Source organism: Paroedura picta, chromosome 9 (genome assembly GCF_049243985.1).
Source record: "Paroedura picta isolate Pp20150507F chromosome 9, Ppicta_v3.0, whole genome shotgun sequence".
NCBI classification, from domain to species: domain Eukaryota; kingdom Metazoa; phylum Chordata; class Lepidosauria; order Squamata; family Gekkonidae; genus Paroedura; species Paroedura picta.
In genome coordinates, this window is record NC_135377.1 from 40,659,804 (window position 1) to 40,671,617 (window position 11,814).

The 11,814-nt window shown below is 39.0% G+C and overlaps 1 protein-coding gene and 1 long non-coding RNA gene across 5 annotated transcripts in view; one reads left to right on the plus strand and one right to left on the minus strand.

Moving 5' to 3' along the window:
* Positions 1-11,814, plus strand: part of NOL4 (nucleolar protein 4) — a 156,217-nt gene that overhangs the window by 116,117 nt on the left and 28,286 nt on the right. For 3 of the 4 annotated variants that reach the window (XM_077352487.1, XM_077352490.1, XM_077352491.1), the window contains 2 exons: positions 6,077-6,256; positions 6,934-7,125. In XM_077352487.1, coding sequence (XP_077208602.1) covers positions 6,077-6,256; positions 6,934-7,125 — 372 coding nt within the window. The remainder of the gene's footprint in view (positions 1-6,076; positions 6,257-6,933; positions 7,126-11,814) is intronic. The other variant, XM_077352489.1, reaches the window with a different exon arrangement.
* LOC143844811 (uncharacterized) lies at positions 7,211-11,297 on the minus strand. The gene is made up of 3 exons (XR_013234143.1): positions 11,069-11,297; positions 9,525-9,659; positions 7,211-7,315 (listed from the first exon to the last, which is right to left on the minus strand). It is a non-coding gene; the product is annotated as an uncharacterized LOC143844811 (long non-coding RNA).

Sequence of the window (11,814 nt, forward strand, 5' to 3'; positions counted from 1 at the left end):
ACAGATCTGAGCCCTTTCAGAACTGTTGAAGTTCTGAAGGGCCTGTAAAACAGCATTCTTCTACCAGGTTTATGGTTGAGGCCAAGGCCAACACTTATTAGCACCTGAATTTGGCCCCTCTGCTCTCCACCCCCCCCCTGTATGAGCCTGGGTTTTAAACGATTGTGGTCAATATGTCCCCAAGCTTTAGTGATGGAGCTCATCTTTCTTTTAACTGATTGTTTTAAATGTAATTGGGTGTGTATTTTATGCACTGAATTTTAATTGTTGTTCCCTGCCCCAAGACTGCTGCCAGAGAGGAGCAGCCTAAAAATGTAATAATAATAATAATAATTTAAAAAATCTCTACCATCTATTATTTACTAGTAACTAGTGATCAAATGTCAGGAATCTTTTATCTCATAGACTATAGACATGAATGCCTAAAAAGAAATCAACAAAGTGGTTAGATCCAACCAGCTTTTGCACTCAGTCATGTACAATTCTTCTTTTTACTGCAGTTCTCATCCCACAAGGCTTTAGGTTCCACAATCCCCAGAAAAGCCGTTGGGGGTACTCAAAGCAGAACCATTGTTGGATCTAATCCAAGGATTAAATTGGTAGTCATCACTCTAAACACATTAAATTCATCAGTGCAGAGTTCTTTGAATTCTGCATAATTAAACGTTCTCATTGCTCCCAATATCATATGACTGAGCATGCAATTATACTGCAGCTAGCCATTGGCTTTGATGGAAACACACTCCATTGCAGTCATATTGCTTTCTATCAGCTAACCTCCCAGAGATTTGTTAAATAAATTTTTCTGTTAGGCAAGAAGAGTCATTTTTTAAAAAATTACCCTATCAAATCAGTTTCATGAAAGAGTTATTTCATGCCTCGAACAGATTTTATATAACCATCACTTTAGCTTTTCTGGCCTTCGATCAAGCTGTGAAGTTAAATTATATTAAATAAATATGGAAAGATTATGCATCAGCCCTGTGTTACATTGTGCTTTGCATAGTAATGGAAAGGCACAAAAATTACATTACCTCACATTTTTAGAAAAAATAAAGGCACACATTTGCCAAATATTGTAATTTATATTAATATGCCCATTTCTTTTTTGCACTGCTACATATTTTTGAAATTTTCATCAACTGCAACATACTGTCTGCTGTACCTTATTATCCTATGATTTGCTATAAAAACTACTCAGGAACATATTTAATATGATTTCCCCCCCTTCTGTGTTTTATATTTTTTTAACAGGAATATATATTTTGTTTTACAAAATAAATTATGTATTTTGTTGGTTGTGGGTTATTATTTGTATAGGATCATCCATATGGAATGAAAGGTCAATCTGTTGCAGTCATGGAGTACCATTCACCTTCCAGAGATAAATATAAACACAAAAGAGAGATCCCTCCCCACCAAAAGTGTAGGAGAAGCTAATAGCTGCTAATGAGTGAAACCATTGCAAGAAAAATGATGCTAAACTGTGCCAAAACTACTGAACCTGTTAAAGGTTTCTTGGTTATTCCTCGCTTATTAAGTGCTATGTTCTTATAGCTTGACTCCTAAGAATGGGGAACACTCTATTTGCAGAATGAACCATCCTAGCTCCCCCATCTTCTACAGGTAAAAATATCTCTAGGCTCCCAGCTCCACCCTATGGAACTTCCTGGTGATTTGGGGTTATGCATGTGAAAGGGGAGTTTTAGGGGGGGGTCTTACCTAGAATATAAGAGCCTCTTGTGGTGCAGGGTGGTAAGGCAGCCATCTGAAAGCTTCGCCCATGTGGCTGGGAGTTCAATCCCAGCAGCCGGCTCAAGGTTGACTCAGCCTTCCATCTTTCCAAGGTCGGTAAAATGAGTACCCAGCTTGCTGCTGGGGGGTAAACGGTAATGACTGGGGAAGGCACTGGCAAACCACCCCGTATTGAGTCTGCCATGAAACCGCTAGAGGGCGTCACCCCAAGGATCAGAGATGACTCGGTGCTTGCACAGGGGGTACCTTTACCTTTACCTTTAACCTAGAATATATGGTCTATCATGGTCTCTGCCCTATAAAGCTGCCATTTTATCCAGGAGAACCAATCTTTGTCAACCAGAAAACAGTTATAATTCCAGGAGAATTATAGGCCCAACCTGAAAGTTAAGAATCAAGAAAACAAAGTGGAAATACAACCTGAATGTTGGCAATCCTAGGTGCCACCTGAAAACCTGCTGCTGAGGGTCATGGGATAATAAGTGTCAATGGAGAATTACTGACTTATTAGATGGATGCTAAACTTGGCAGAAATTCTGGTTTTCTTTTTAGGTCCAGGATTATAGCCAGTTCTGTGTTTAATTAAAGATGAATTGAGACAGTTTTTGTGTGAGGGCAGAAAGTTGGGATATAAATTATATAAAAAAGAAAACAGAAACTACATAAGCTTATTACTGTGTAGAAAACATCTAAGTTACCATCTGAGGTCACAGGGAGTTCTTTTATTTAATTTTTATTTAATTTTAATTGTTATATATAAATAACAATTTATATATTGTTATTTATAAATAACCTAGTTTTTTGCCCTAACAAGGGCCAATGTTGGCTAACAATGTTGACCTATACCCACAAAAGAGCCTTGTGCTCCACTACCTCCAACTGGCTGTGAATTCCTGGCCCCAAAGAAGCACGGCGGACCTCAACAAGGACCAGAGCCTTTTCGGTCCTGGCCCCCACCTGGTGGAATGAGCTCCCTGAAGAGATCAGAGCCCTGTCCAAACTTCCACAGTTCTTCAGGGCCTGCAAAAGGGAGCTCTTCCACCAGGCATTCGCTTGAGGCCAACTGACTGAGAACATCTGCTGGGCCCCCCTCAGATGCCTTTCCATGACTGAACAAATTTGATCTCCCCAGTGTTGTTGTTATTTATGTTGTGTTATAAATTGTTACTTGGTTGTTTTGATGTTGTATTGAAACTGTATGTTATAGAATAAATTATTATAATGTTCCATGTAAAATTTCATAATGTTCCATGTAAACCTCCCAGAGCTGTAAAGAATGGGTGGTATAAAAATTCAAACAAACAAACAAACAAACAAATAACTAAATAAAAACAATTAAATCATGTTTTAAACTTTTGAAAACCAACACCTCCACAAAAAACACACATTATTAAAAGAAAGCCAGCTTGATGTAGTGGTTCAGTGTCAGCTTCTAATCTAGCAAGCTGGGTTTGATTCCCTACTCCTCCACATGCAGCCAGCTGAGTGACCTTGAGATGTCTTGGGTCCACAGCCTGTTTCAAGGCCGGTGAGACCACCCCTTCTTTTAAGAAAGCATTAAATACCTCCTAGCCCCGGTTTTCTTTGAAAAGACTAAGGCAAAACACTTACAATAATAGTTGCAATACTGGCCATGCTTGATCAATTCTTTCTTTTAGGCATTAAGCTAGTTGGCTAGTTTACTTCTAGGGTCAAACTCAGTCATTTAAAATGGCTTCCTCCAGACTGTTTTTCTGCCTTATCTCCTTTCTCCTGCAATACCCTCCAGAACAATTTTCAGACAAGGATTTGTAAGACTTTAGCAGAACAGGTAGCAGAATAGACACCAAGATCTGTCTTTTGGTTAGTCACCACCAATTAAAACTCCATATGTAGGGTTCCCCCTAGCTTGTATATCACTTTACAATTATTTCATTTGCCATGTTGTTGCCTGCTCAATAACTTTGGAGGGATCTTCTCAGAGCTATCAGCTTAGGTTTTCTGAATAAATAGGTGTCATCTACAAACCTGGCCACTTTACTACCAGTCCCCAAATTCCAGATTATTTATGAACTAACTGAATAGCACCACCCCCAGTAACATATACATCTTTTAATTACATGGATAGAATTATATTTATATTTGGCATGTTCTAGCTTGCTGACTAGAATATTCAGAAAAGATGGCAGTCTGCATAAAATCCAAAACAGGCAAAACTAACAATATTTGATTTTGCTAGTACTTGACCAACTTTAATGCTCAGGGTGGATAATTGTTTAATGAAATGGTCATGTGTGATTTATCTAGCAAATGATTCAATCTAATGCAGGGGAAAAGAAGGAACTTCATATATAAATTGAAAAAGGTTTACAGGGAATCAAACCTGTATGTTTGTTTCTAACACTTCTGCCAACTTAGCGTAAAACCACATTTTGTTGTTGTTGTTGTTAGGTGTGAAGTAGTGTCCGACCCATCGCGACCCCATGGGCAATGATCCTCCAGGCCTTCCTGTCCTCTACCATTCCCTGGAGTCCATTTAAGTTTGCACTGACTGCTTCAGTGACTCCATCCAGCCACCTCATTCTCTGTTGTCCCCTTCCTCTTTTGCTCTCAATCGCTCCTAGCATTAGGCTCTTCTCCAGGGAAAACAACATTTAAACAAATATAAATCTACATATTATTTCTTCTAGAATTATATATATACTAGTAATTAAGCCCGCTGCAGTTAAAATACAGCGGGCGCTAGCGGGCCTATGGAGTTGGGGAGGGTGGTTGTGCGGCCTGAGACCCTGGGCCGTCAGCCAGCGGCGAGGCCTAAGGTGCCTAGGCCAGATTCTTAATTCCTCCTGATGTTATAACTGTAAGGTACCGGAACCTGCGACATGCAGAAGAAAGTGTCACAGTTCTGTTTGCCTTCCTAAAGAAAAAGCAACTGTAAGAATGTATTTTCTGCAGTTACCTGGAAGTCTTAATGAATACCTGAGAGGTCATGAGTAAACGTACACAGGATCAGACGGCAGAGTTAGAACTGTACTCCGGAGTACCTCACCTAAATATGTGGGAGTGACTTCTACTGTTTAAAAAAGTCCCTGTTAAAGAACACAGAGGAGGCTCGACACCACCGTAGCGTCCTTTGCAATTAATAAAGGCGCCACAGGCAACTTGGCCCGACGTCCAATGCCTTTGAAGAGGAATCCATGGGCGGCACATCCCGAGGAAATTCCTCCCATCTCCCCACCGCACTCATCTGGTCACCAGCGCCCTGCCCTTCCCCAGGCACTGCATGGCCATGATACCCAGGCGCCGGAGGTTCCCAGGATCTCGGCTGGCGGCCACACGCTCAGCGAGCGGGGTGGGACCGATGGAGAGGGCGGCAAGGAAGCGGCGCTCGAGTCCGCCAGTGCCAATCTCGGTCCGCCGGCGTGGAGCTCGGTCAGCGGGCCCTAGGCGTGCTGCAGGCGGCGGGCTGATGCGTGGGAGGCGCTTTGCGCCTCCCGATGCGTCAGGTGGGCGGGCAGGGAGCACCTGTGGCATTTTTCTCCACCTCTATCTTCTGTTGCCCGAGAAATGTGCAAAATGAAAAACAAAAAAACAATCTCCCTCAGAAAGTTTTAAAGTTTAAATTGATGACTTTGGGTACGCCCAACTGTATCTAAATATACTGGATATTTTTGCAATTGGATTTACTGGTTTTGCCTATGATTTTCCAATATGTCTTCAGATCCATACATACCCTGGAAATACTGATTCTCCCCACTCATATATATTTGGATTGGATATGTCTGGCTGCACATCCCTAGAGACAGATATTAATGAAAGTCTTCTTTTTTTGATATAGTTGTGTCCAGGTTCTTGTACCCAAGTAATAAATTGGGAGTCATTCATAATGGTTATAAAGCTATAAGCTATTGCATGAATTACACATATTGTCTTTGCAATCAATAAAATAATAACCAACAATATATTTATAAGAACACAATATTTTTGAGAGCATCAGAATTTCTGGATTCTGAGAGGCTGCAAGGACTTGGGGCAAATAAAAACAAACAAACAGTGATTCCAAAGTAGAATCAGAATATTCTCATAGGTTCAAATTAATATGGATCATAGTAATTGAGTTTTCTTGTTGATATTTTTGTGAAGCAATTATGTATAAATTAGTATTTCTTAAGTTATTTTATACCTAAATTCTATATCTCTATACTCTGCCTTGCAAAGAATCGTTAACTATATTTCCTGGGCTATATTTCATGTTAACTTATTGTTGAGGATCTGTTGGTTTTTGTAAAAAGCAGACACTGTAATCTGATACAGTTTACAAAATGCATTCCTTTATTCCTAGTCCCCTGCCCATAGCTATTCAAGCTATGATTCTGGCAAAAATGAAAGCATGGACAGAGGTGCTGAAGACCTCTCCCTGAACCGGGGAGAGGAGGATGAGGATGACCATGATGAACAAGAAGATGCTGAAAAGGCTACTGAATCTGATGGGGTGGAAGCTGAAAGGCTGAAAGCTTTTAATGTGAGTTGTTTTTGTACTTCTCTGAATTTAATTTTGTTTTCATTTGGGGCAGTTGTTTATGGGTAAATGTTGCATTTTAAAAGTTGCATTAATTTTATTTATGAAACTCTCTCCACAAGCCCATTAGAACACTTAGATGTCACCAGGCTAATCAGCTTTAGAAGCTTCTTTAATGTAGGAGAATTCTCCACAGTGTGGGCTTGTGTGTGTGTTTGTGTGCATGTTTGCCTGATGGATGGCAACTGTGGGATAGATAGATTCTCCAGAGTATTCTTGTGGTCAGCTATTTTCTATTGTTTTCCATTTATATGATTTTGCATGACAACATGAAGAACTGTTCACAGCACAAGGAAGAACTATAGACAGAGTAGAACAATGCAACAATCATAGCACATTGTTAATAAAAGACAAAAAGCCAGGGCTATTTTCACAATCTGTGTTTATTTCCTTCACAGTTTCTGTACACTATAGTCTAATCTTTTCTTGTCTTTTTTTTTGTCAGTCCTAAAATAAAATCCTCATTTGCTTAACATTTCTGGCTTTCCATTACAAAGCTCTTCACTGTGTACAAAAAAACAAACAATCATGTCTTCCTATCTGTAATTGAGACAGGAAGCTTAGGAAGAGAAGAGAGCACCCCTCCAAATCCTTCTGCTCTGTCTCCCTCTTGCCAACAGATGTTTGTCAGGCTGTTTGTAGATGAAAACTTGGACCGAATGGTCCCAATCTCTAAGCAGCCCAAAGAAAAGATCCAGGCTATCATTGACTCATGCAGGCGACAATTCCCTGAGTATCAAGAGCGTGCCAGAAAGCGTATACGTACTTACCTCAAGTCCTGCAGGCGGATGAAAAGGAGTGGTTTTGAGATGGTGAGTTCTTGATCTAAAACCCAGCCCTAGTTTCCATCAAAACCCCCATATGTAAATCCATGACACTATTTTGTTTTCATCTTAGTGTCTCTTTTTATTTTTATTTTTGGTAACGTCAGGTCAAAGGTTTTGCTCCCTCCTTTCATACTACGTGGATTTTTTTCTCCCTTTGTTGATTAAACCTGAAATGCTTTAAGATAATACAGATCACAGTTAATGGAAACCACAGCCAAATATACAGGAAGACACACAGAGAATTATGTTATGGTCAGTGTTTTGGCATTTCAATAAACAAATTGGCCCAAATCCATGGATATGTAAGTACTGCAACAAGCACAACTTGTGTAGTGCACAACTTCACTTGCATATGCAGATATTCATATTTATATACCTATCTACCCTTAGCTATTGATTACCCTTGGATGGAGAGGGGCTGGATCCAGGTCTTCCCTCCACCATACATACAATTTGATTTAGCTCCATAGAAGCGACTAGAGATTATCAAAGCAGTGTACATGTTTCCTGATCCAGCAGGGAATAGCCCTTATCACATGGTGATACAATATGCAATCCACCTACATGCTAGGATAAGCCAATTAATTATTGCCCTGGTGGTGAAATTGCTATGAAATGGTTCTGCTGGATGGCTCCCTGAGTGATCTATAGAAACACCATGCGAGAGGTATTTAGGGGAGTTGTTCAGCAAATTATTGTAAGAACTTATTTATATTCAACACAACACAAACTCAGTATGAACACAGCACTTTAAACTTTTTGCCTTCTTTGTGCTTTTTAGCTCTTAGAGTACATTTTAAAATCTCTTTTTTGAACTGGTGCCCTAACAGTGCCATCCTAAGCAGAATTATAATAAAGTCTTCTAATAAAGTCAATGGGCTCTTTCCCTAGGCACTGCAAGGAATGTAGAATGCAGTAACTCTGCATGTGATTGCATTTTTAACATTATAAAGAGGGTTTTTAAGCCTTCTGATAAATGCTCATTTTGACATTGATAGGATCCTTTTGAGAAAATAAGAACTAATATAAAAAAACTCATTTTGATTTAAATGATTGAACACATGCCATTTTTTTAAAGAGTAAATATTATTTGTCAGCATTTCCATGAAAAGGTAATCCTTCCTTCTCTTCATATTTCCAACCATATGACATTTTGCCATTTCAAGAATTAAATAAAAATCACGCTTTATAAGTAATCTTCCTTCCTTCCTTCCTTCCTTCCTTCCTTCCTTCCTTCCTTCCTTCCTTCCTTCCTTCTTCTCCTAATGTCCATTTATTTGTTTCAGAATATAGATGGTCATTTTAAAAATAATGATCCCACCTGCTAAAATTACTAGATGGCATATGAGAGAAACAGTATTTGTAAATTTATACAAATGTGACACTACGTAGCTGATGATGGCAAGCAGTCACTAATACCTATGTACAAAGGATTAAAGAAAATAGACAATCAGAAGTGTTATACAAATCGCATGACAAAAATTTAAAATGCGTAAAACACTTTGAGTTGTATATTAATTTGGAATTATTGATGGATATTAACTCTACTAAACAGTATCATTAAGCATAGATATGGTGTGGATAAAATGGTTTATTAGATCATATTCTTCAAGAGACTATCTGACATTGGTAAGTTTCCTGTCTTCTACTTAGCTGAATTGTAAATGATTAGGCCCAAATATGACTTGGCTCCAAAGGCTTACACTTGGACACATTCCAGCATGGTCAAGGGATGTCTATACAGATAGTAAATTGGACAGTGTGAATAGACGATAGCAAGTTCTCCAGATCACTTATTGGCTGTGGACAGCCATGACAACCATGGCTGTCTCCCTCTTTCATGACTCCCTCTTTCAACCACGGACGCAGCTCTCCTTGAGAACTATTGCCATGTAAAGGAGGCCAGTAGGAGCTTAATGTGGGATAAGCCCAGAGCTCCTTCCCTCTTTCCTCAGTGACTGTACCGCCTGAGAATGGCTGCAGCCACAAAGGCACAAGAAAGAAGAGGTTCTCCTCAAGAAGGATGGCTAAAAGAGACAGTGACAGTAACTGAGTCTCCTCGTGATGATGAGGCCTGTTATCCTGACACTGTATCTGCCTGTTATAGACAGTGACTTTTGTAAGCATCCCTCCTTGTTGCCCCACTGAAAGTTTCTTTCACATACAGTTTTCACTGGACTTATTAATACTTGTCATACAATGAATTTCATGTCTGAGCACAGATGTAAGACTAGATTTCCCCAATTTAAGTCCTGTACTCAAATACTTGTGAATTAAACTATACTTAGTGTTGTGTAGGCATTTTTCTACCTAGGGATGGTTAGCTTGTGTATGCTTTTTTGGAGGTTTCCATTAGAGTGCTATATATCATATTTATAACTCACCTTCCTGGATGTATCTGATCTGAGGGTGGTTTCTTTTTAGTTTTTTTTTAATGTTGCTGCCAAGACAAATGGCAGAGGTGTGATTTCACTGCCATCTCTAATTATTCTTCACTCCTTCTCACAAAATAGTCAGTTCTAAACAAGAGTGATTAAGATATGTCAAAAGAAATTCATTCTCAGAATCATGTCATTTTGAAATGGCTGATGTACCTTATCTATATTTTACTTTTAAATTACTTTCTCTGTAGTTGTATAATTGAAAGGTAATTGGAATGTATTTTTTCCTATTTAGCAGAATTATTATATATCTCAAGGCTGTTTTTTAATGAACATTACCATTTCTAAAAAATGACACCCACCATGGTACAGTGTACCATAGCATAGTCTTGTAGTATAATTTCCAGCAGTTTATTAAACAGAGATGTCCCTTTGGATATGAAAACCACATTTAAAATGCCCCAGTTTGTTCATATAGTTATTTTAAGTAATCCGAACTGAAAAATTAATGGCAGTCAGTAATAGTAACATTTGGACTTGGATAGTATTGGTTGTGTGCCTTCAAATTCAGGAAGACCAGGGAAGGTGGGGAGAGTGACTCAGCACACATAATTTATATATATATATGATAAAGAGGACTTTAATTTGATTGGTAAATGGAGTGATTCTGATCCTATTTGCTTACTCCCCCCCCCCTTGCAGTAGGCAATAGGCAAACACATTCATGGCAAAGTGCTTTAACATAAGAACAAAGTTTTAGTCCAGTGGCACTTTTAAGACCAACTAAGTTTTATCCAAAGTATAAGCTTTCATGCGCATGCACACTTTGTTAGGTACAGTGAAACAGAATCTCCTCAATCATTATGTAAAGGTAGAGCAAGGGGTGGTGGTTAATTGGCAGGAAGGCCTGACTGGACTGAAGATGCATAAGAGATAATAGCTGAGATTGTGCGCTAATAGCTGAGACTAGACTAAGGCAGTAGCCAAGATCTGTGATTAGCCATAAATAGGCATACAAATACAAGAGTTAACAGACATGAGAAGAAGTTTGAGTCTAATGTCAGCCCAAAGGTCAACAACCAGTGTAGATGATCCAAGGTTGAAATGATAGTCCCCTATGACCCAATCCAGTCTATATCTTGAAACCAGCAGTCTGTACTAACTGAAACTTCCAAGCACTTTTCAAGGGCAATGCTAAGCAGAGGGCATTGCAGTTACCTAATCTAGCTGTAACTAGAGCACATACCACAGTGGCCAAATCTTTCCTGCTTAAGAAAATCTGTGGCTGGTTAAACAATCAAAACTGGTAAAAGGCAGTCCTTGACTTAGCTACCTCCTACTTATCTAGCAGTAGGCCTGGGTCCAAGAGCACCCCCGCACTATGGATCTGCTTCTTCAAGGGGAGTGCAACCATTCCAGAATGGGTCATACCATAAATTCTGGATGAGACCTTCCACTCTCCAGTAGGACTTCCATCTTGGCTTGATTAAATTTATTACCCTACATTCATACCCTGTTGGTTATACCTCTGGGAATAAAGAGCTTACATCATTCTTCACTTCTCCATTGTATCACAACAAACTAGTGAGGTAGATTAGACTGAAAATGTGTGAGTGGCCCCAGATCATTCAGTACGTTTCCACAGCAGAATAGGGTTCTGATATCTGGGATTTCCAGATCCTAGTTTGACATTCTAACCACTACATCATAATGGCTCTCTATGAGGCTATTATTTAAAATGTCTATGTATTTAATTTAGTTAATGATCCTTAACAACATCCATCAGGGGCAATTTGGGGAACTAAATCTTTCCTGTAGCCCTTGAGATTAGGGAGGGGGATATAAATATATTATCTCTTGAAAACCAGTGGAAAGGGGGAGCAGAATATAATGAACAAATATTGGGAATTACTAACATTTTAAAAATGTAATGATGAACTAAAATTAACTGAAAATTAAAACAAATTTTGATTTTGATGCACAGCATTATTATTAAAGGCAAATGTCCCTATATAGTTCCTATGAAAATTTCTTTCTTTTCATTTTGTTATTATGTAGGAGTAAAAAAAAAGAATATATTATAGGACATGTGGCACCTGACATTAAAGCACAAATGGGGAACCATTTCTGTTGCTTGGTACTGTGGAATTAAATAAAGATGTCAACACTGAATTTAATTAGTGAAAGGCTATAGTGATAAAGAAATAGGAATGTGTCCTGAGTTGGCTCTGTCAATTATTTCCCATCTGCAGTCCAAACCATAAAACATAATGGAGGCCAGTTGTAAGCCTGA